Source organism: Rhinoderma darwinii, chromosome 2, assembly GCF_050947455.1.
Source record: "Rhinoderma darwinii isolate aRhiDar2 chromosome 2, aRhiDar2.hap1, whole genome shotgun sequence".
NCBI classification, from domain to species: Eukaryota; Metazoa; Chordata; class Amphibia; order Anura; family Rhinodermatidae; genus Rhinoderma; species Rhinoderma darwinii.
The window spans coordinates 425,348,313-425,374,160 of NC_134688.1; the positions used below are offsets into that span (position 1 = coordinate 425,348,313).

Below are 25,848 nucleotides of genomic sequence, written 5' to 3' on the forward strand. Positions count from 1 at the left end.
TGCATATCATTAACTTGTTTATCGATCCTATGATTTTCCCAATTCCAAATCTTTTCCTTCTTGGTGTAGCAATTTCAATGTTGAGGAGTTACTAATTCGGTCTTAAATTCAGACATCATAGAACTAGACTAGATGCAATAAATTAATTAATGACAGTGGTGCATGCTGGATGATAAATTTGACACTTCTGTCCAACTTCATACCACCCCTCAGATGCCTTATTATAGTCTACTTTTTGTGCGACAAAAGTTTGGTGCATCTTAAGCCAGACCCCTTGTCAGACGAGTTGCGAACCGGTGTTATTTTTGGTGCATTTCATTGATAAACACCACTAGTAAATCTACCGTTATCTCTTCTAAAAATAAAATGACAGAAGACAGTGGAGTGTTAGTGGTTTAATTTGATACAAATGTACATTATGCATTATTTATTTGACATAAACACCCACCACCGAGCTCTTACAGACGACAGTACAAGCAGTGTATGGCATTTGTAGCAACAAAAAAGTCACATGAAGAACTTAAAGAGACGGTCACCAGTTTATAAGTGCCCTATCTCCTACCTAAGGTGATACGCGCTGTAATGTAGATAACCGTTGTTTTGTTTTTTTCAAAAAAACTTATTTTTGACGGAGTTAGCAGCGAGATCACGATGTGCTGAACATAAATGAAGAGAAGCATATGACGTGGATTGGGCAGCGTCATACACTTCTCTTTACCACGCCCAGTTGCTCTATAGTAAAAAAACGCCCAGTTGGGCATTTAGAAGAAATTAGCATAAAACGAAAAATAGTCATAACTCCGTCAAAAATAAACGTTTTGTTATCTACATTACAGCGACTATCACCTTAGGTAGGAGATAGGGCACTTATAAACTGGTGACAGAGCCTCTTTAAAGGCAGGCAGATCATTTCAGTCAGAGTTCGAACAAACGGCAAAATGTAATAGAAAGCGTATTGGGCGAGGTGTCTGTCGGCAGCACTGGAGAGGTTATCCTGCGTATGATGAATTTGTAGCATTGCCTGCAGTCTGTCTATTGCTTGGTGCAGGCTGGAGCCGCCAGCAGTTTGAGGTGTTACCTGGATCTCTGAAGCTTATATACAGGAACAGGTTTGCCATCATTATAGGTTCCCTACAACAGTGGTCTGCAAACTGTGGCTCTCCAGCTGCCCTGACGGAGCTCCAGGACTCAACTACAGTGAACAATGTCTAAATGTGAAAAGGTGCAATTCCTTCCAGAACAACCACAGGCCATAAAAAAAATCTGTCAGTGCATAGAAGACTGGGAAGACGAGATGCTTGTGACACGTACTGCACATATAGAGTAAACATGGAGCTAAATCATCCCATTTACAGTCACAATGTAGTAACTCCTTACTTGGCTACGGAAAGTGGCATTGTGCTACTTTTTTTGGAGCAGTATTAGCCAACCTACAGAATTCATTTCCCAGCACTCTCTGCAAGTCATGGAGTAAATGTGTTTAAAGGCGTTGTCTAGAATTTGAAAAAAGGGTCTTGTTTAATCTGCCACTTTTGTTTTAACCAAGACAACCCCTTTAAGCCAAATGGTGCTGGGACTTGTAGTTCACTGAAACAAAATTATAGGTTGCCCAAGCCTGCTTTGAAAATGAGCTTAAAGTGGTTTTATACAAAATACACAAGCAGTCTTCTACATTAATCCCCTCCCTCCTAAATAACAAAAAGAGATGTTTAGAATATATTATATATATATGTATGTATATATATGTATATATATATATATACACAGATTCCAGTGTAAGTTTAGTGTTGGCCTCACTCAGTGACCCATTCACAGCAAAGCAGATAGATCAGGATGGTTGGTCAAAGTTTTTTCTGATCTGGCACAAATTACTTCTGCTAGTATGAGGACGGGTATATACACAGTGCCACCAATGCAAGTTGTGTATGCCCCACTGCAAGTGATGTGGGCATTTCCAGCTTGTTTGCAGTTGAGTGCCCTTTGTGTGCTGCTATCAGTTTTGTTCCCAGCGGTAGTGGGAAGGCAGATTAGTCCCATAGTAACGCTTGCTTTCAACATATTCAATGGCTTGAAAAAAAAAATGTAAAAAAATTCTGCTAATGTGCGCCATGTTGGCAGCCTTCACATTTATTCAGGAAGCTGCAGGCCCGTCATTATTCCTCCTGGACATAGGCTGACGGCAGCAACAAAGATGTCAATTTCCCTGCAACCAAATAGTTCTTATTTAGTTGTTGCGAACCATCAGAGGGAAAACTAAAGACACTATCTATATTCAACTCTATGATGGGAGTTTCCAGTCACAGGAGGTTCCTACCTTTCTAGGACCAGCTCTGGGCCAGGAGCCCAGCTATCCAAAGACGACGAGAGCTAAAACTACCTAATGCTACATGACCACCATGCATATTTTGAGGAATTACAGTAAAATCCAAATGTCTCCACCTCTAAAGGATATAAGCAAATCCTCCTTTCCTGATCTACAGGTTACGTATGCCATGATTGAGAACCCATGCTGCATGAAGACTTTGCAGATAAGAAATGTCATATCCAGTTAATTCTCGTTTGCATTCTGAAACAGAGCACAGTAAGAATATTACAAAAGAAAAAAATGACACGATTAATAACTGTAACTGGGTAGAGCGAAGGACTATTCTTGCAAAGTATGTCCAATTCATGCCACTTGTGGATTGCACAATGACCAATAAGAATTGCAGATTTACAACCCAATTGCTTTGCTTGCCAAGTATTTCATAGTCATCCCTTACTGCCTGTGGTCCATTATAGAATTGTGCTTCACGTGATCACACCCATTGGATTCCGTATGTAAACATTAAGCAGCTAAAATAAAATTTGGGCCAAGTTCAGAAATTACAGGAAGAATTACTTCCTAACATACAACACGAAGAGTGGCTGACCCCTGACCACAGGACAGGTCCTACAACCACAAGCTTTCATCTTTGCACACTCATGGATATATACTTGTGTACAGTTAGGATAATGTGTAAGTCACAATGAATGTACAGCAGGGCATCTATATGGCATTTCTCTTTGTAAGGGACTGCACATTAAATGTTTGGCCTACAGGGGCAAATGTCATATAAACGGCCAAGAGTGTAGAAGTTTCAGTCTCATCCAGGGCAGTGAGGAGCCCCCCGTGTCTCATGGTCTTGGTAGCTCTGTATATGTCTTTAGCAAGGACAATGTTCTTACAGGGTAACAGAGGTCACTGTTTCTTTTCCCGGGTAGTGATGGTGACCAGCTGTTTAGCTGCTTTGGCAATGTCGTAGGCGCACTGAATGACTTGCTGTGTGAGGAGCTGGTAGTCCACAGTTGCCCCCGGCTCAGGTGGAACAGTTTTGCGACACTCACTTTGAAGTCGATAAGCACTGGCATTGAGAAGCTTCAAGGAGGAGCGTACAGTCTCTAGCGCTGGTTTCTAACAAGAGAAAAAAAGAAAAATGTTGTAATGAAATATCAAAATAATTTTTCAAATCAATTAATAGTACAGGTTCCCAAAACCTTAATATATGATATTATAGCCAGTAATATTTAATGCACAAAACAATCCCAGCAATTTCTTCCTTAATCTCCTCCTCTCCCTAGATCAGATTTTGTTTTATACTGCTAACAAAACTGAAAAATGTATAAAGAAAACAGGTGATCAGCCATTTGCGCCTCCTCCTCACAATCCTGTGTTTGCCAGTAAGACAACTGGCTGCAGTAGGCCATACTCTCTGGTTAAGCCCCGCCCTTTATTCCCCTGCCAGCCAAAAAGGAAAAAAGTTTCTAGTAAAAATTCTGCAGCAAGCACAGATTTACTAAGACTCTTTATTTCAGGAACATGTAGAAAATTCTGTAGACTGACATATAGGGTGAACAAGTTTTTCTCGGCAACTTTGCATCTATAAATTAATGATAAATGTTTCTTTAAAGAGGACCTGTCAGCTCTCCTGACATATGTGTTTCAGTAAATAATTGAGTTCCACATGATATAACAATTCTGTAGCATCTTTTCTTGGAATTCTATCTACATTGTGCCGTTCCTCTGTACTTCTTCCTAGAAATGTATGAATAAATTGACAACTGGATGATGATGAAATAGCCGTCCGGAGCCCGTCTCTCAACTCACCTCATGGCTCACGTCACTGTTCAAAAGCCAAAGGTACTTGCGTCCATATCATGACAATCCTTTCTCATTCACCTCTGTCTCCTAGTCAGCACTCCTAACTTAGCGCCACTAGTAGAATAGACTAGTACTAGACAGTAGTACTAGTCAGTCATCATACAAATAGTAGTCGGACCATCAGCGAGTCAGTCTCCAGTCCCAGCGTTTCCAAGAAGAAGAAGAAGGATTTACAGCACCAAAACTCCTAAGATTAAAAACTTTAAATAAAATGTTCAAGCTTTTAATCTTACAACAACTATGAGTGAGGAGGCTTTGGAGCAGACAGTTCTTCTTGGAAATACTATTCGTACCTTTACCGATATGGAAGACCTCCCTCCCTGCACCATACAAAATATAGGAAACCAGGAAAAGTGCATCCTGCTGTGTTATGCAGAGCATCCCACTCTCAGCCGCCAGTGCGATGGACAGTCTGACGGTCGCTGTACCGTCGCCCCATCTCCATGAATGTGGTGCATCATGTGCATTTTCAGTTTTTCACTACCAAGCCAGCCAACAGTTAGCTTGCTATATAGATCCCACTGCAAGTCCCTGTTCATAATGTGTTGTCCAGGGCACGTCATGCAGGATTTAAAAAATGTACTAAAATTGCTGCTGCTGAGTATTATGGTAAAAAAACAAAAAAAAAAACACCTGTAAATATTATTGTCTGTCACCTGACCACAAACCACTTTATAAAAAGCTTTGAATAAGCACAGAGTTAAGCATATAAAAGTTATTCTGTATCTGAATATTTTATCACAGAACTGTGTATCGATCGCTCTACAACCTGCTGCAAGCAGATCAGACACCGTGTTCAACATGTGGGGTCCGTATGGACATAGTTGGTGATAAAATTTTTTGGGGAAACTATGAAAAAAACATTTGCACAGGTCCAAACCAGTGAAGTTGCCTAAAATATAATGATATATGTGTTTTATATAAATGAAAGTTATCTATAAAAAAAAAAAAAGTGAAATTAGTTGAGTTAATGTAGCAAGCAAAAAATAAATCGAGACTATAATCAAAAAGTCTATAAAATGTAACAAAAAATAAAAATGTAAAAACAAAAACATTCAATTTTTTAAAAACATTATCGAGATTATAAATCAGAAACAGTCTTTAAAGGGAATGTGTCGCTAGAAATTATTATTTTTATTTTTTCAGTTAAACAATTAGTATTTAAGTGATTACACATTGTTTTAAATTTCAATTTTTTCATAAGTCAGGAAATATTATAAATTAGATTCTAATTTATAATATTTCCAAGTGCTGGTCACTAGAGGGAGCAGTTCCCAAAATTGCAGCATGGTCACTGTGGTAAAGCAACCTCATTGATTTATGCTGCAAATTTGGGGTGGACACACTTTCCTCTGGTGTCATCACACAAGGGAGGGGGCCCTTCTTCTAGCTAGTGCCAGTAGAAGGAAGGGTTTGAATCTTCAAACCTCCTACACTGTGTGCTGCCATTTTCTGAGTGACTGCACAGTGTAGGAGAATTAGATACAGTGCTCAGCAGACAGTATCACACGAACATAATACACACATCACATACACAAACATAAATTACCTGCCGCCCCCGCTGGTCTACGCTCCTTTTCCTTGCGCCTGAACATATGGCTGGAAGCCGCGGCCGGAAGTCATCATCTTACTGTCCCGCAGCGGCTTCTGGTCCACATGAAAATGGCGCCGGATTTCACTCTGAGAACGAGCTTCGTTTTGGTCTGTGAGGGAGCGGCGCATGCGCCGTTGCCACACAGACGGCGTACGCTCCTGAGAATGGAACGGCTCCCGTTCGCATTCTCTATGGGGTTGTATGTGCCGTATTCCATCTCTGTATGTGTCGTTAATGGACACATACAGAGATGAAAAAAAAAATGGCAGCCCCCATAGAGAAGTAAAAATTTGAACACAGTAAAAATTAGAATGTGACAACACTAATAAATAAAATTTTTGTTTATAGTTTATTAAAAGCAATGTAATAAAAAAAAAAAAAAAAAAAATCATGACACCTTCCCTTTAAAATAAAAACTTGGAGATTTATTTGGGGAGGGCAAAATCGCCTAGTCCTACTTTCAGTGGTGTGTGATTCTGGATTATCAGGAAGTTCTGGAATACTAGTTGCATAATTTAGCTATTATAATCCTATTATCCCTTAAACACTTGTATAGATGAACACAGAATGTATCGTACACACGGCTGACATGGGAGTGGATGCGGTGTCAGGAAATATCTGGAATGATACTGGAATTTGAAAATATAATTACCTTGGGAAAGAGTGATGCCATTTCTGTTACTGCGGAGTGAATCTTCTCAGAGCAGGGTACAAAACTGAAAAAGGAGGAAGTAATGTGAGGATAGGAAGACAATGACAACATTCAGGTTTTAAAGGGTAAATCCATCCAAAAGTGATATCCTGACATGTCAGAGGCACGCCGGAAAAAGATCCCGTTGGTGGATCCAGGGATCTCAGTCCAAACTGTTTAGCACCACTCAGACTTCCATCACCAGAAATCTCTGACACAAGATTCTTAAAGGGCTATTCATACCAATGACTATTTGTTGGAATTTTGTGTTCGAGATTTCCATTAATTCCGGAGTGGTAACTAAAGGTTTTCAGTGCTCTCTAGAGATCCACAGCCTCTTCATTCAGGGAAGTAGTGTCAGTCTGAGTTCACAATCTCCACCTATGTTATCGTCACACATGCACTGTATCTATGACATGTCAGAAGAATTTTGACCGGTTTTCCCCTTGAAATATTTTCAAAAATACTTTCTGCAACCAACAGATAATCCCCACCCTCACCTGTCGTGCTTGAACTCCTGTGCGGCTCGCAGTAGTTCCTGGATGTTCTTAGTGACTTGTTCCGTCCTGAGGATTACATCCTCTGTGCTAGGTAAGGTCGCATCCAACTCCACCTCTACGTCTTCTGAATCAGCATGGAAATCTTCATCCCGCGATAATTCTAGGTACCTTCTTCCTTCCACCCTAAGTAAGATAAAAAATATCACCACACTTCAACCAAATACCGAAAAAAACATCCTATTCTCTGTAGTTAAAGGGGTTATGTGGGGACCAAAAATTATTAGCAGTGTACTCACTGCAGTATTTGAGTACACTCACTAATATACATTCCGTTGCATTCCGTCACTCTGATTTCATAGATTTTTATAGCGTTGCCGGGGGACCAGAAGTCTAGTGACCGAGCCCGCTGTACTACTGTTTGTACATAGAGTACAGTGGGGTCAGTCACATGACAGAGTCTTCTCGTCATCAAAGAAGGCTGTGCAACTGGACTTCTGGTCCCCCGCCAGCGCTATAAATCTATGGAAACCTCAGAATCAGCACAACGGGGGACCGGAATGTATATTAGCAGTGTACACTGCTAATAATGTTTGGTCCCCACATAACCCCTTTAATTCTGCATGCTGCAGGAACACGGGAGCAGTTATTTTTGCCAGGGATGTGGCTATTAAGTTACCAGATGTTGTCATACATGTGAACAAACGTACAGCAGTTTTTACAGGCAGAACAAATGTGAACATGGATAACAATTAATTTAAAAGTATCATACAAACAGCATTGTCGATATAGGACCCCAAACGGGCAGCGTGGTGGCTCAGAGGGGAGCACTATTGCCTCGTAGCATTGGGGTCCTGGGTTTCAATCTCACCAAGGGCAACATCTGTATTGAGTTTGTATGTTCACCTAACCCTTGTCCATCTACCCTATTAGGGCATATTGGTGTCATAGGCGGGGGGGGGGGGGGTACCCCACTTGGGCACCCCATTCCTTATGAGCCAGAATGGAAAGTTGTTCTGAATGTCTGGCATGTAAATAGTTCATTATCTCTGCAGTGGCCACTACAGGAATAATGTCTGGTGGGCTGCGGTTTTTCCTGGCAAAATCAGCTGTTTGCTGGGGTTACCAGGAATTCCGGACCAGGGACAATCAGCTGATCGCCACTGCTGCTCCAATCCTAAAAGATAAGGAAATTCGATTTATGAGCCCCATTGGGGACAGGGACCGCTGTGAGTGATGTCAATAAAAGAAACAGAAACCAAATGTACTTAGATTGTTATAGAATTAATGTCCACTGGCAATGGCCTTGGTATACATCAAGTGTTATTCTGTGAACTTACCCAGTGCTTGTGTCTGTACTCTGCGTATTGTCATAGTCACTGTCTGCACCGCTGCCGTGTCGGTCTGCCTTAACAGACTGGAGAAAAAAATATTTTTTTTTAGCCCCACTTCAATTTACCCTGCTCATCATACACATCTCCCCTGTACATCTATATGCGGTCAATATTATTTCATGTGGAAAAAAAGTTATATTTGTTAAGCTCTTTTGTATTTTTGCTGTAGAGTAAGTTGTTTTTACAAAGTTTTAAGCTTTTCTTTGCGCTCACTAAAACCAGGCATATACATGAGCTAGCTGTATGTCAAATGCTACGTCTACCAACAGCTTTCTCTCCCGATTCCCCCATATACGTACATGCTCAGAGTGTTTATTTCACTTGGGAAGTTAGGAATAACCCGGGACCAAATACCAAATATTTGCCAGAGGAAACAAGAATCAGGCACGTTGAAATCCAACATGCCCGATTCCTCTTTCCGAACACAGCAGATGTCATGAGACGGTCAGACACACATTAGATCTTAGGCCGATATCTTTGAAGTTATCAGGTTCAGCTGGTATGTACCTAATGTGTGGCCAGCTTTATACGATACATTAGACACATCTACTACAAAATTAATATTTAGTTTACAATATGCTTCATAGTCTAGCTGTATCTAAGACACTGAGCTCGGAGATATGTAGTCTTCTATGTTTTCATTCAATATTTTCATTTAAAAGCGGTTTAAATGCTGCCAGGATCGGCAAATACTGTAAGAAACGGGCTAATGGATGAAGCATAGCAGGAACAGGTTGACACTTGGCAGTTAAAGCGTGAAGTGGCCCCTGTGGAACAAGATTTTAGAAAACCTCGTTCACACACTGGGGCGCTTGGCACCCCTGATCCATGGTATTTGTGTGACATTTTTTCCCACCGACTTTGTGCCGTACGACTGCTGTCAAGTACGGTGAACACCAGCTTGTATGTAGCAGCTCGGTTACAATGGTGAATTTATTAGATGAAAAATAACGAGAGGATTCACATGCAGCCAAGATGAACAAGGCAAACATAACTATTACATAGACACACACTGTAAACTAGGGACAGGTCACATCCTGGGTAAAAATACAGCTTTGGGCATATTACTGGTTAATCAATATTAAAGGGGTTACTCCACCATAGTAAGTGAAGGCATATCGCTAGGACATGCCATCACTTACGGATTGGTGGGGGTCTGATTGCCAGGTCCCCCATAATCCCTGAATAGGGCTTTGCTGCAAATTCCTGCACAGTGGGTGGCTGGGAGCATCGCGGTGCAAGTAAAACAATGTGACGGAGCCGCACCGGATCAGCAGGTTAAACCCCCACCGGTCATAATGCTATGGCATCCTAGCAATAGGCTATAAAAAAATTTGATGGAAAACTCTACTGAGATCTTCTGCAGCACTGAAAAATTTATTAACATTCAAGGTTTTCCCAAATTAGTAGCCAAATGTCAATACAAAGGAGGGGTACATCACCATGTTCCGGGTATTGTCCGGGGGTCCAGAGAACAGAAAGGAGGACAGAGGGGGGAAGGGCACAGAAGAGGCAGAGATGCCTTTCCGGATCTAGAACAGGAAGGGGAACGTCAGGCAGCATGCACACAAACAAGAGAACAGTCTATAACAGAACTACATGCCACAATAACATCTGTTCCTAGTGCACGAACATAGAACATAAACACCTTCACCAATATACAGGGGACAACTAAGCAGAATTCTGTGCACAGGACAACACGGGGCGACTGTAGGAAACAAACCCATGCTCATGGTTTATATAGACTCTTCACCTTCTATTACAGCATCTAAGACACGTGAAGGAATATTGTAACTTACTCACACGGTCATTTTCCATAATTCGTAGATTATTGAATTTTTGTTCCTTATGATTTTTAGATTGTGTCTATTTGAGTATGTCTTTATTTTTATACTTCTCTCTTGCCAATAATGGTTATACAAAAAGTTACATTCCAGCACATCCAAGATGGAAAATATAAATGCTTTATTTCTGAAGACTATGTACACATTTGAGGGCTTTTTAAAAAAAATAGACCAGTCAGTGTGTTTAGTGTTACTTCTTAACTAGTTTTTATTAAAAATTATTTTTACTTTTCGAGAAACAGCAGAACAGCTGTAGCTAGTGCTAAATCCTGTACCTGTTAGGTCCGCGGGACTGACGGGTTCAGCGTTAGCAGGTCCTCTTTGTCTCTGACATTCAGGATCGTGCTGTTACCAATCACATCTAAGTTCATAACTTGGATGTGATCGATTACGGGTGGATCCTGTGTATCCGAGACACGCAGGACCAGCTGACACTGAACCCGGCAGGTCCGCGGGACTGACTGATTCAGTGAATAGTGAACGATACAGCTGCTCTGTACAAAGGATACGGAGCAGCTTTATCTCAAAAATATTCTTAAGAAGTTACACTAAACACACTGACAGATCTATTTATTAAAAAAAAAAAAAAAAAAAAGCCCTCAGGTGGTGTTAAAATAAAAAACAGACATCATAAAATGACACCTTTGCTGCTTCCAGAAATAAAGCATTAACATTTTTATCTTTGATGCTCTAGAATTTACATATTACGGTAGAACGAATGTCTGGTAACTGGGACAGTACCCAAGCACTACTTTTATTTACCTAGGACACAATTCACTGCTCTGCAGATCGGGGGAGCGGATTAATATTTTGTTTTTAACAATACTTGTGTTCTGATCATTAGTTTTTTAGAGCCTATCTAGTTATATATTAGGAATGTGCAAGTCATTAAACATAGCACCTCCAGAAAACGCAGTCCTGGCTATTTCAACCCAGTGACCAAGTTTACATGCAAGTATACAAAACTAAAGGTCATTGTCCAAAAGTCAAAACTCCTTTAAAAAATTTTATTTTTTTATTATAGTGTCACTTTAAATTACAGTATTCTCTATCATGCCCAGTGCAATCAACATGGTACAGGTTATTTAGGCTTTTAATAAGTATAATTCAGTATCGACTAGTAAAAAAGTGTATTATAAACATAAAGGAATTTTCCGAGTATTCCAACAAAATACATTTATGGCATATTCAGAGGACAGGATTTGCTCAGTTGATGAGTAAATAAACTATAGTCTCTCTTGTTGGAAAACCCCTTTAAGTTTTAGGACATTAATTGGTGGGGGTTGTGATTCCCAATGTCAGGTGCCGATTCTCCTCAGAGAGCTGGTTGCATATGTGCGGTCACCATCTATAGAAGTGAATTGGAGATAAGGAAACAGCTGAATGAGCATGTGGAGCTGTTTCTGTATTTCCCATTCACTTTTATGGAGCGTTACCGCTATTTAATTGATATGCCACAGAACATTTTCAGCAGTAAAGCCCTTTTAGGGAACAGAGATGTCACTTGCACATTCATATAAATAAATGATTTATACAATTTAATATATTTTACATATTAAGGTAATGTATTTCAGTGCAAGCATCTAAAATGGGATCTTCATGCGAAATAGGATGTAATAACTGCTTATTGTACTGTCAGATTACCTAACACTGCAGCTATACGTATGTAACATAAGTTAGGGTTAGAAGTACTTACACCAGAGTGGAAGGGCTGAAGTCGACTGCTAAGGTCATCTGCGGACTGTGCAAATGGTTTAAGGGCTGATCCTGGTTCATACATGGAAAACGCTTGACGGTCTCGTCTGTGGGCTGAGGGTATCTGGTGTTCAGTCCTCTCAGGGTTTGCTGGTGGAGGCGGAGAAGGGCCAGTCTGGTGACGGATCTGTGAGTTTTCAGACTGTAATTTATGAATCTATAAGATATTGAATCATCATGATCGGTAGATTACAGTAACATGGAAAAAGAACAGTCACAGGTGTGTGGGCTAAAAGATGCGTTTACTGCGGAGTTAAAGGGGGTGTCCACTTCAGACTACCCTTTTCCATATTCCATTTGCTAGAAATTGCACTTCCCTCTCTGGATTACAACCAGCAGCCATGCATCACACAGATGCCCATTGATTTCAATAGACCCGTGTTACACTATTTCCCCTACTAAAGTGAACCCACGTTCCAGCAGTGATCACAGATTCTCAGCATCGCAGTGGAACAGCTAGTCGTTGGGGAACCCATATAACAGAAAGTGGTTGTCTAAAAAACAGAGGCTTTCCTTAATCTCATGAATAAATAAACAAGTTAAGACATATACAAATAATTTTTTTCTATGTCTGTACACGAGGGATGCCCTTTCCTGCATCTCCATGTTTGTTGGCAGCTATTATATAGCAAGTGCCACTATTGTCCGTGGGCTATATCTGGTGTCGCAGCTTAGCCCAATTCACTTGAAGCCTACAAAGAAGAGTGGCGCAATCTTGGACAACCCCTTTAAGACCAGTTCTTGAGTGCACAAGTAAAATATCCGACGTGTACAAAAAAAACACCCATTCCAATCCTCACTGTGTGAGAAAGGAAAGAATTAGACCTCCTGGGGTGGCCGATCAAAGAACTAAAAGATATCTCACAGGGCATAGGTGACTTCAGTGTGTATGATCATCACATCCAAACTACAGCCGATATCTTTACTTTTCTTTTCAACTTTAACTATGCACAGACGGGTAGTTCAGTCATAGTATAATCATGTACACACCTCTCTCTGAAGCCGCCGCAATTCCTCGCTCAGGTTGTTATTTACTTTCATCAACTGTTGAACTTTGGCATCAGATGTCGCAAGAGCTTTTTTCACTTCCAGATACTCCTGCAAAGTAATAGGACCATCTGACAGATCGGAGGAGTCCATACTCTGCACAGAATTAGAAGTGTAGCACATAACAATTACTTATTGCTCGAAGGAGCAGTGCAAACACCGGGCAAAAACCTCCTTCCGTAAAGGCATATGTCCTACTAAGGCAATAACATGTCCGAATGCTGCAATGGTGGAAAGGAAACACTGCTCCTGCATAAGACCAGAGTGACCGGTGTCTTACAATTCCACACAGCAGGATCCCTAAAACAGAGTATATGTAGAGCGCCAGAAAAACGATGAATTATTCATCATAATAACTGGCTGAGTTGTAAGACAATACTATTCCTTTGATCGTGCCTTCAGCATTTTTACGGTAGCTGAGGGCTTGCCTAAAAATGAAGCAGTGATGTCGGAGGCCTTGCCACATGTTTGGGTAGTTGATAAAATGTGCCTATTTTCCTGGGACCATTCCAGGCAGGATATGTGACTTACGGCCCTTCTACACTAACCAATGATTGGGTGAACGAGCGTTCACATAAACACTCCTTCCCGATTATTGCCCTTTGTAAACAGGTAAAAGATCTGCCGATAAAGAGCTTATTCATCGGCTGATCGCATCTTTTATACGGATAAAAAAAAATGGTCACTACATTAGTTGGCAGCACATCTCCCTGTCTAAACAGGGAGATGTGCTGCCAACATGATGCAAATGGGAGCAACGAGCGCCGATCGACAAGCTGCATTGTCAGTCCCCAGTTTTAAAAGTGATAAACACGGGCGATATCTGCCAGTGTAAAACCACCTGAAGGCAAGCAATGAACAATGCCAAAACATTGCATGCACTGAACCTATGACACTTTTTTTGGACACACATGAGGTCATTTATCCCACCACAGCTTTACTATGTTCATCCGGTGTCCGAACATGAACTGCATCATGGGATAACTTCTGGTCCTCTTACCCTGGCTCGGTTATTCCGGGAATTTCTAAGCAGTTCTTGGTCTGTGTCTTCATCAGATGCTACACTGTCATAGTCATGCTGGTCATCACAGTCATTGGAATTGTTCCTCAGAGTATAGTCAAGGTTGTCTGTAAAAGATGGGTAAAAAAGTAACAATTTCTATAAACCAACAAACTCTGTTTGGTTTAGGATCGTAATGCCATACTAGCAGATTTATCAGAGTAAAGGATTAACCAAAGTTCAGGGAAATGTTTCCAGGGCCTAGGACGTTCTATAAAGGTCTAAGGGTTAAATGCAAGCAAATACAATTGTACGTGACTGCTCATGTGTGTAATTTATGAACAGTCATGAGCTTGAGGCTTTACGCAAATTATATTTTATACTGCACAGAGCGATTATCCAAGTTACTTTCTCCACAGCTACATTTTGCCAAAAGTATACTCTGGCCCTAGGAACATCTTACTGTTCCCGGAGGAGCTTTCCTATCCACATGGCTAGAAGAAGTGTTTTTGTTTTTTTCAAATGAAGTCATGGGAAAAATTATTTCATAATAGCTTAAGACGAAAGTTGCATCCAGACGTGGCTCTTGACACAGAAGATGTTTTGTGTTTTTTTTTAATTCTTTATTTTGATGACCGAAAAGGTCCATTTTACAACATACGGGGTACAAATGACAAAATACAGAAAAAGTACAGAAAGCAATATAGAAAGTACAGTCAGCCTTCACATACATATTAGCTGAAATAATAAAAGCTATCATTCCCATATAGGGAAGTATTCTAAATAAGAACAAGCCTCCGACACGGAGGTCCGGATCATGAAGTCCACACTGAAGTACCAAGAGAGAAAGAGCAGAACAGAAGAGAAAAGCCAGGGGGGGGAGGAAGAACAGGGGAGAATATGCGGGAGGGGAGGGTCCTCCACTACATCCCCTTGGCAAAGTGCGCTAGTCAGGTTGCCTAGGGGTATGCGGATCTCGTATAATGTCTTTGTAGGAGTCTGAGTCCTGAAAAACAATCCATGAAGCCCATGTCTGACAGAACTTGGTGCTTGAGTCGTAGATAATGGAGGTCAAGTCCTCCATATGCATAATGTCGTTCACCTGTGAAACCCAGAGGGACAATGTAGGAGGAGAAGGGTCTTTCCATCATAATGGGATACAATGACGGGCTGCCATCACTAAAAAGTGAAGCAGGGAGCGCTTATATATATTCACCGGAACGTTGCAGTGATGAAGAAGGAAGAGGGCCGCGTCCAAGGTTATATCTGTGCCTGTGACTTCAGTTATCACTCGTTTTATGCCTTCCCAAAACGGGGTAAGAAGGGTGCATGACCAGAAGGTGTGGAGGAGGGTACCATTGTCCTGCCCACATCTCCAGCACAAAGGGGATGCTGTAGGAAAGATGTGGTGCAATCGAGCTGGGGTCCTGTACCAACGAGACAACAGTTTAAAGCCCGCTTCTTGATATCGTGAACTAATCGAGGTCTTATGGGCCATAGTAAGTATACGCTGGCTTTGTGTGAGGGAGAAAGAGATACCCAGATCCGTTTCCCATTTAGAAAGATAGACAGGGAGGGGGAGATCCGGGGGGGAGGGTCTATGAGAAGCTTGTATATTGTGGACAGTGTGTGTCTAGTCAATTCAGAGCCAGTACAAAGGACCTCTAGAGGAGTCCTGTCCCTTTGGTAGGAAGTAGGGGGTGAGATAGAAGAGCAAAAATGACGTCGTTGGAGGGAACGCCAATGCCCTAGCGGCGAGAGGTCAGGGACCTGGGCCATGTCTGCCATGGATAACCAATCATTGCCGTTAAGAAATTGGGCTGCTCGAAACCATCCCGAGGTCTGCCATGAGCGGAAGACTGGGTCTGCCATGAGCGGAAGACTGGGTCCGTCATATCGGTGGTAAAAGAGGGGTTGCCCAGTATGGGATACATTGAGGAGTGAACCGGGAGGAGGGATGACCGAACTGAGAGAAGGGAGCAGCACAACAGTGTTGGGCCTATAGTGGGGTGATGACGGAGGTGTTTGAGTTGGTTACGATGTAGCCAAGGTATAGCCTGTAGGGGTATAGATGAGAAACTCTGTTCCAGGCCCACCCATGGTTTAAAACCTTCGTGTTTACACCAATCCACCACTCGAGTAAGATGGGATGCAGTATAATAAGAGCGGACGTCAGGAAGTGCTAGCCCTCCTGATTCCCTAGATCGACATAGGAGCGCGCGTGAAAGTCGAGGGGTTTTACCGTTCCAAATAAAAGAAATCTGGAGAGAGTTGACCGCTTTAAAAAATGTAATAGGTATAGCAATGGGAAGGGTCTGGAAGAGATAGAGGAGTCTTGGAAGTGCATTCATTTTGAAGATGGTGGACCGGCCCATCCATGTAAAAGTGCCTTTAGACCACCGGGCACAGTCCGCCTTAAGATCAGCAAGAAGTGGAGGAAAGTTCAAATGGAAAAGATCCTTCAAATCTGGGGGAACATGGACACCCAGGTATTTCAAGCCTACCGGAGCCCATTTAAAACTGAAAGATTGTTTCAGGGACAAGAAGAGGTGGGGAGGAAGGGAAATATTCAGTGCTTCGGATTTAGAAAAATTAATCTTGAAGTTGGATAAGTTGGAGAAGCGCTGAAATTCCCGCATGAGATTTGGGAGGGAGACGGTTGGGTTAGTCAAGAAGAAAAGTAGGTCATCAGCATAGGCAGCTACCTTGCTGACTGAGTTATGTGTCTCCAAGCCCTTCACATCTGGATTAGCTCGAACATGGCGTAGGAAAGGCTCCAATGTCAGTACAAAGATCAAGGGGGACAAGGGGCACCCCTGCCTGGTACCATTGTAAATGGAGAACCCTTCCGAGAGGATGCCATTCACGCGAACTCTAGCAGATGGGCACGAGTACAGGGTCATTATCCTTCCCAGCATATGAGATCTAAGGCCAAGACGTAAGAGGGTTTCCTCCATAAAAGTCCAGTTGACCCTGTCGAACGCCTTTTCAGCGTCCGTGGACAGGAGCATGAGAGGCGTATTAGATATCTTGGCTTTGTGAATAAAGTTGATGGCTTTAGTCGTGTTATCCCGTGCTTCTCTGCCTACCATAAAACCCGCCTGATCTGTATGAACAATCTCCCCAAGCAGCGGTGCAAGACGAACAGCCAGAATCTTAGCAAACAATTTGATGTCGGTGTTAAGGAGAGAAATTGGCCTTTAACTAGCACATTGTAAGGGGTCTTTCCCGGGCTTGGGAATCACCGCAATATGCGCTCCAAGAGCGTCGGGAGCGGTGGGAGACGAGGTGGAGAAGGAATTGAAGGAGGTTAAAAAATGCGGACCCAGCGCTGACAGAAATTTTTTATAATATGGGAGCGTAAATCCATCTTGGCCAGGGGCTTTGCCCGACCGGGAATGTTTTAGAGCGTAGGAAAGTTCTTGCAGGGTGATCGGTTCTTCCAGGTCAGAGAGATTATCCTCTGATAGTGAGGGGAGGCCAGACTCTGCGATATAAGCCGAAATATTTGACCTGAAGTATCTGGCTGACGTGGAGGGGTTAGTTGAATCCGTATTATACAGGGAGGCGTAGAATTCCCGAAATGTGGAAGCTATATCCATAGGTAATCGGGCACGTGTTTGGGAAGAGGACATAATCGAGGGTATGTAGTTCTGGGCTTGTTGAATGCGTAATGCTCTGGCAAGCGACTTACTGCTTTTGTTGCCGTATTCATAATAGTGGCGTTTACATTTGGAAAGCGTGGCTTTGGCCCTGGAAATCAGGAGAGTTCGAAGTTCCTCTCTTTTATGAAGGAGGGTAACCCGGCAATCCGGATCACGGGAGCGTTTATGATCGATCTCAAGGATTTCAATCTCCGATAGCAGACGGACTGTAGCTGCAGCACGTTCCCTCTTTAACCGGGCACCGTGTTTGATAAACGTACCCCTAATCACACATTTGTGTGCCTCCCAGACAATACGAGGATTAGTGGCCTCTGTGGCATTATTCGCGAAATAGTCATCTATGGAGCGTTGAATATCTGCGTTAACGACCGAATCCGAGAGAAGAGACTGATTCAATTTCCATTGTGATTGGCGGAGGAGGGGGGAGTGTAGAGAGAGGGTCAGGGTGACGAGGGCATGGTCCGCAAAGGAGATTGTATCAATGTCCGCAGAACGGATGGAGTGGAGAGAATGATGTTTGGTAAAAAAGAGGTCAATTCTGGAGTATGTGTCATGTACTGCGGAATAGAAGAAGAAGTCCTTGTCAGCTGGGTGAAGGAGTCGCCAGGTGTCTACCAATTGGTGCTCGTGAAAGGACCTCAGAATACAGCGGAGTTGGGACATCGAAAAGAATGACGACCCACTTGACGTATCTATTGTGGGATCTAATGCTACATTAAAGTCCCCACCCAGAACTATGGTACCCTCACCAAATTCCTCCAAAGCATTCAAAAAACCAATAAGGGCTGTGCCCTGACCAGAGTTGGACAGGTAAAAAGAGGCAAAGGTGTATACTTGAGAGTCGATAGTTTCCTTAAGTAATAGCATCCTTCCCATATCATCACTGCGAGATCCCAGGAGTTCCCAGGGGAGGGATCTGGAGATCAAAATACTTGTCCCCCTTGATTTCGTATCAGGAGAGAAACTATGGTATGCATTGGGAAACCAAGTATTAGACAGCTTAAAGGGAATGTGTTGCCAGCAAAACATGATTTTTTTTTTTTTAGTTAAACAATTAGTGTATAGGTGATGAAACATTGTTCTAATTTTTTTTTTTTTTTCACGAGTCAGGAAATATTATAAATTGGATTCAATTGGATTCTAATTTATAATATTTCCCATTGCTGGTCACTAGATGGAGCCATTCCCAAAATTGCAGCATTGCATGTGGTAAAGCAACCACATTGCTTTATGCTGCAAAATTGGGTAAAAAGCCCTCGCTCTAGTGAGCTCTCAGCATCCCCCCCTCCTTTATCCTGGCTAGTGCCGGGATAAACGAGGGGATTGAACGGTCTAACCTCCTACACTGTGTGTCGCCATTTTTTGAGCTAACACACAGTGTAGTAGGTTTACATACAGTAGTAAACACACACAAACACGAACATACATAGAAATCTCTTACCTGCTCCTGCCGCCGCGGCTCCCTCCGGCCCGTCCGCTCCGTCTGCTGCCGCTGGTCCAAGTGCACAAGTCCGGAAGCCGCGACCGGAAGTAGTAATCTTACTGTCCGGCCGCGACTTCCGGTCCACAGGAAAATGGCGCCGGACGGCGCGCATTTCAAATTGGACTGTGTGGGAGCGGCGCATGCGCCGTTCCCACACAGACGGCGTACACAGAAGTGGATGGAACGGGCCCCGTTCGCAGTCCCTATGGGACTGGAGCTGCCGTATTCCATGTCTGTATGTGTCGTTAATCGACGCATACAGAAATGGAAAAAAAAATGGCAGCCCCCATAGGGAAGAAAAAGTGTAAAAATAAGAAAAAGTAACACACAAACACACAAATTAATCCAAACGTTTTTAATAAAGCACTAACATCTTTAACATATTAAAACATTTTTTTGTGGTAACACTGTTCCTTTAAAGGGCTTCTGTTGGCACAGATGAGTTTCCTGTAGGAACACAACCTGTAGGTGTTTGCTTCTTAGCATATTGAAGAGTATGGATCGCTTTCCAGGGCTATGTAAGCCCTTGAAATTTAGTGATCCTATTTTCAGGTCCACTTGTATATGTTGCGCCATTTTCGCTGTGGGGTGTAATGGAGGGAGGGAGGGAGGGAAAGGTGGGGGAAAGGAAAGACGGGGGTAGAGTAAGTGGGAAAGAGAGAGATAGAGAGAAAGAGAAAAAGATCGAGACTACGCAAAAGAAAGAGGCCCAAGGGCCGGCTCCTCGTAGGTGCGAGACCTGTGGAGAAAGGGTGTTAAATTTGTGGGGACCTGGAAAACCACGGGGGGGAGCCCCGCATAGCTAGCACAACCATCAAACAGTAAACCATTTCTTCCATCACTCGCCATAGGGAGAGCGACGGAGGCACATACATTTATAGAACCGAAATCAGCGACTCAGTACCTATCGGACTGGGGCGAGTTAGAGAGGTCCTGCAAACCATGTTGGTGTGCAGTCCAATAACCTGTTCCAAATATCAGTAAAGTGGTACCCAACCGAACAATAAAAAGAGGCTGTCATGACCGTATGTCGATCGCAAATCGGTACGCATACTTGTCGTGGGAGCCTGCAGCATAACGAGCAATATACATGGCAATATCAACAACATAAGCCTGTGAATATGAGCTATATTAATAATGACTCCCCCAGTTTCTTAGGAATGATGTGAGGTGCGGGGGGTACTGTTATAAGTGGCATATAATGAGTAACAGGTAATATCAAACCCCAAAATCACCCACGGATGTTAATCATACATGTGCTGTTCTACACGATGCAAGGAGACTAATACGTTGCAGCCGTTAGTCGGCCCGAAGTGGTTACGTAGCTGGAGCGGCCATAGTTCCTTAATAGGAATTATGGGCACTGATGGGTTTTACTGAGAGGAACATTTAGCTGTAAGGAATCAAATAAGAGAACGAGAGAAATGTATAAACAAGACATAACAAATTAAGTCCTTGGGAAGCCATAATTGCAGGCAACATCATAAAAAATAAATAAAAGGATATCAGCGCGTGTGGTCACTCTTAGGCCTCAGGTGGGATCCTGTGGGATAGATCCACTAGCGGTAGATGTGGCGCCCCAGGGATAGATCTGTTGAGGGGAGGCTGGTTGGTTCTTCTGAGACGGCGTCTTTGAGGTTGGTCGACTCTCTCCAATGCTAACCAGTCGGGAACTGGCAAGGGGTCGATTTGAAGAAAACGAAATAGGCCATCAAGATCCGAGAGGTGACGTAAAAGGTAGAAGCCAGAGTTATTCTTGACGACAACATGGAACGGGTGGCCTCATCGGTATGTAGGGCCTGCCGCCTTGATTTTTTCCAGTAAGGGGTGGAGAAGTCATCTCATATAGAAAGTTTGTGGCGAGACATCAGGGTATATAGTGATCGTACTACCCTCCACGGACATAGGACCATGTGACCATGCTCCCCGAATAATTGCATCTTTGTCAGTGTAGTAGTGTAGACGGCATAAAACGTCCCGTGGTGTGGACGGATCGAGTGGGCCTGGCCGAGAGACTCTGTGAATGCGGTCTATGAGGAAAGTCGCGTCTGGCGGCCTGTTGGTGAGCTTGTTGAAAAGAATAGGGACCCTTATTGATAGCTCATCTCGTGGGCCCAGATCTGGGAGTCCTTTCAGGCGGACGTTGTTCCTGCGTCCCCTATTTTCCTGATCATCTAACTGAAGAGCCAGGGACTGTAAGTGTGTTCTAGTGTCAATGGCAGTCCGTTCCAGGGAGGCCACTCTGGAATCAATAGTAGATACAGTTTGCTCAGTAAAAAGAGCCCTAGAATCAATTCTGTCTACTTTCAGGCGTAGCTCTGCTATGTCTTGCTGGTGTGCTTGCTCAATCCTGGTAACCAGGGAATCAAGGTCCTGTCTAGTGGGGAGGGCCTGGATCATTTCCCTCAGCAGGTGTAAATCAGCGTGTAAGCCCATGGGCCCATTTTGTACTTCAGTACCACGTGGGTGCGGTAGAATGGCGGGCGATTCCCTCATGGGAAGTGTGGTGAGTGGGGATGCAGGGCTTACCGCATTCTGAGCACTGCAGGAGAGAGGATCAGCGTCTGGGTTCATGTCTGCTGGTGCAGGCCGCGACCGAGGAGGAGGAAGGAAGGGAGCCGACATCTCAGTGGCCGGAAGCAGTGGCAATGCGTCCGCCATCGCTGCTGGAGAGGCCGAGGCTGTTTGTGAGAAGGAGAGGAAGCGTTCCATGCTCTTGCAGCGGCCGGAGGAACGGGGTAAGGAACGAGAGGCTCCAGGGCAAGTTCCCCTTCGTTTACCTGGCATCGCCTGCCGGGTTTACCGGGTGTTAATTGCTGTACTGTGCCTGCTTATCCGGAGCTCCCCCAAGATGCGTGCTCACAGCTCCATAGCTAAGCCACGCCCCCCGACACAGAAGATGTTTAACCCAGGGGCGGACATACCATTGGTGTAACCTGTGCAGCTGCCCGGTGGCCCAGTAGGTAAAGGGGCCCACTGTCACCTTAAAGCTGCTTTCTTCTGAGTATTAGATTGCACATGTGCTGAGTACATGAATGGAGTGAAGTGTATGACGCTGATTGGTCACTGATTGGTCAGCGTCATACACTTCTCTTTACAACGCCCACTTAGTCAAAAGCTAAAAAACGCCCAGTTGGGCATTAAGAAAGTCATTAGCATAAATCGAAAATAGGTCATAACTTGGTCAAAATTGATCGTTTTTCTAAATAAAAAAACACTGCTGTAATCTACATTACAGCGCCGATCACATTATGTAGAAGATAGGCCACTTATAATGTGGTGACAGAGCCTCTTTAATGTAATTCAATAAAATTAGCACGTTTTTCCCAAATAATATAGGATTTCTTAGTCCAATAGAAGAGATTACCTGTTATAATTACAGAAGTTTTGCCTTGTTGTCTTCTCTTCGCTTCACTCAGAATATCAATGATCAATGTTGCAAACTCACGGGCATTGAATCGTGCCAGTTTCTGGCGCCCCTAAAGAGACAATGACAAGAGTTTGCAGAGTAGTCAAGACAAAAACACACACATGGGTATATGTATACGGCAAAAGACGTATATAAACACTAAGTGTATCACAAAATGTTTTTAATTTATTAAAAGGCAAATACACCCCATGAACCTAGTTAAAATCACTTAAAACAGCAAATACATGCTAAAACTTGTCTCCTGGCGAATGCCACCCTGATAAGTGGCTAATCACAAAATCCCCAGCAAATACTTACCCAAAGACTCCTCGGATAACAAATGTAATATGAACAGAGATGGGAAGAATATTGCATCAAACCATTAAGCATATATATCCTGTAAAATCAAGGAATATCCAATGAAAGGATAAAAAGGGTCTGGATGCCCCACCTGTATCGCCACAATGTGGCTTCCTCAGGGGCAAGAGTTTGAGGTGTAAGCTAATCTTACATACAGGGGTGACTGATTATCATAAGGGGATGAAAACAAAAAGGACGCTGAGATGTACCTGATTCCTTGTGGCAGAATATTCAGGGTTAACTGGCAAGAATGGAACAGCGCTGCGCTCTGTGACCAATGTGCTGTGATTCTGAGTTGTCAGCCAAACTGTTGGAAAAAAGCACAGGATAAGGAATGATGAGAGTGAAAATCAGTGGCAAAAAAAAAAACTGTGGGTGAAATTACTCTTATGGCACTTGGCTATATAATTATGCCAAATCTAGAACGTTACAGGTTTTGAGAAAAGTCGTGAGTAAAATACACCATTCACTTGATTGGTTTTGGAATTTTAGCGGATTTGATGACGCCAGCAACCGACTCACCAGGTGAGACGGGTGTCGGGTGACCCTCGTTCTTGATATAGGTGTTGGTCCCAGAGCTTGAACCCGTATCTATCAAGACATATATGGCATATCGGTGGATATGCCATAATTGTCTAAGTTGGGAATACCCCTTTAATAGAGGGGAGTCCCTCTTATAGGACCACAATCATTTAGCCCAAACAGAGAGCAGATACAAAGAGTGTATCTCGCCCTGGAGAATTAGGCTCATCCATGCATTACACGGATAGACCATTGATTTCAATGCATTAGTCAATTTCCCCTGTGCTGGCACTGGAGAAAAATTAAAACACTTACTGCTGCATGCGCTCTGATATTACAGCTCGCATATCACAGCTGGGGATCCCAGCAGTGGCACACCCTGTGATCAGCATATTTTGAGGGGGCCATGGTAACAAACAAAAAAATTGTCCAAAGTAAACAACCCTTTCAAGCTTATTCGAATACAAATTAAAGGGCTCGTCTCATATTATGGCTAGATACATCAGGACCATCAAGGTATTATATGGTCGGCATGTAATACTACATTTGTATGGTCAGCCACAGCTTTCCCCGACAATTAGAGCTGGGGCTTTCTGAAGCCGTATCTGCGGAGATCAGGTGATCGATGGTCCTGCTTCGAATCAAAAAAGGGCTTGTTTTGATAACACAGCCCCTTTAATACATACTTACCAAGGAATAAATGATCCTGCACTGTGAACTGGCTGCTAACTTATACTCCTTCACCGAAGAGACCATCTACTGAATGGAAAACTACTTCATCTCCACAAGATCATAGAGATCCAGTGTATCACCTGCAAGCTTAGAACATTTATTGCAGAGAAACAACAAATATATTCAACTCGCTGCTGAGAATCTCCATAGTTGACTACGTTATTGCTTCCGGCAAAACGACGGGTCCGGTGCACAACAGAGACAAACGGAAACGATGGGCACCAGATCCGTCACCATTGAAATCAATGGTGATGGAAACGGAAACCTCTTTTTTCTGTCTATGTCTGTTCAGGGTCCCGTTCTGACGGAAACCTCCGATGGAACATCAGAACGGGACCCCAACGCAGATGTGAACGAGGCCTTAGATGGGAATTACCGACAAGCACCAGGTATGATGCAGCAGGAAGTTGAAGCTAGATATTGACATTTTTTTCCTACTTCTTGAGCTCACTGGGCAAAAATTATAATAATTATATATAAAAATAAAAAAAACACAATAAGAATGCAAAACAAGAGCGGTCAGCTTTTCTGACATGTCTATTCTAGTAAAAAATAGTTTTCCCCATAACACCACAATGCTGGAACACTTTCCTTAGAGCTCTATTTTGTGCCATTCTTCTGTTAGTCCTCCTGGAAATGTATGAACAAATGCACAATTGAGTGTTACCATTCCTCTTGTCAATAGGGCATGTCTGTACACACTGTCCAAACTGTGCTGAAACATACTACTGGCAAGGGGAATAGGAACGCCCAGTTGTCAATAGAGTCATACATTTACAGGAGGAATAACAGAGGATAAGCACAACAAAGAATTTTAGGAAAAGATGCTCAAGAATTGTTATGTAATTGGGAAGACAAATATTTACTAAAACAGATGTCAGGAGAGCAGCCTGGTCCCGTCGGGTACACAACTCTCCTGTCTGTCAAACTGCATTCTATAGGTATCCGATTGTGAGAACTACATAGTACAAGCCTCTCGAATATGTAAAAAAAAGACTTCACACATGTATCCTCTCATGCTGATGCATCCAATGGTTGAATAATAAGAGATTTGAGTTTGAGAGCAAAGCATTTTTGCATAGAAAAGTATAATGGCAGAAACATGGCCGCACTGCTTGATGAATTCATAATAAATAAGGAGCAATAATTAATGGCTGGTGTACGGACAGCGCTCTAGGTGGGTGAGATCTGGTGGAGAACTCCTGAGACTTGTCCAAGAACAACAAATAGGTCTTATATTAAAAGAAAAAAGCGAAACACCTGTGCTTGCGGGGCTCTGCGGAGTCAGCACTACTTTGTTTCTCTGGGCACCCACTCTGTAATTACACTGCTCCCATTAACCTCACTTTTGTTTTCCCAGCTGCTGTTCGGAGAGAAAACAAAAAGTATATTCATATATTCTACTCACTCCACTATGCCCTGCCATCCCGGGAAACCTAATTCTCTAACACCACGCAGGCCAGAAAGGATTACTGGGTGTGTGCGCGCACAAGCTGTGACTTGTACAAGGCCTCCCCATGGTCAGTGCATGAAGTCTGCTGTCAGCTAAGAAGCACTGACGGACCCATCAGAAATACATAGGATATAGCACAGGATTATTTACTTTTGCCTTTGTATACTGAAACTCTTGGAAATGACGAGGACAGGGCTGGGTAACGTTCAATCTTTATCTAGT

At 43.0% G+C, this 25,848-nt stretch overlaps 1 protein-coding gene across 6 annotated transcripts in view; it reads right to left on the minus strand.

Annotated features, from left to right (window-relative positions):
* Positions 1 to 382: 382 nt before the first annotated feature.
* GIT1 (GIT ArfGAP 1) overlaps positions 383 to 25,848 on the minus strand; it is a 130,591-nt gene continuing 105,125 nt past the window's right edge. For 2 of the 6 annotated variants that reach the window (XM_075854312.1, XM_075854310.1), the window contains 10 exons: positions 23,129 to 23,226; positions 22,518 to 22,629; positions 14,003 to 14,130; positions 12,946 to 13,098; positions 11,897 to 12,112; positions 9,799 to 9,888; positions 8,303 to 8,379; positions 6,966 to 7,148; positions 6,427 to 6,490; positions 383 to 3,433 (listed from right to left, as the gene is read on the minus strand). In XM_075854312.1, coding sequence (XP_075710427.1) covers positions 3,221 to 3,433; positions 6,427 to 6,490; positions 6,966 to 7,148; positions 8,303 to 8,379; positions 9,799 to 9,888; positions 11,897 to 12,112; positions 12,946 to 13,098; positions 14,003 to 14,130; positions 22,518 to 22,629; positions 23,129 to 23,226 — 1,334 coding nt within the window. In that variant the 3' untranslated portion in view covers positions 383 to 3,220. The remainder of the gene's footprint in view (positions 3,434 to 6,426; positions 6,491 to 6,965; positions 7,149 to 8,302; positions 8,380 to 9,798; positions 9,889 to 11,896; positions 12,113 to 12,945; positions 13,099 to 14,002; positions 14,131 to 22,517; positions 22,630 to 23,128; positions 23,227 to 25,848) is intronic. The other 4 variants (XM_075854314.1, XM_075854313.1, XM_075854311.1 and 1 more) reach the window with 4 other exon arrangements.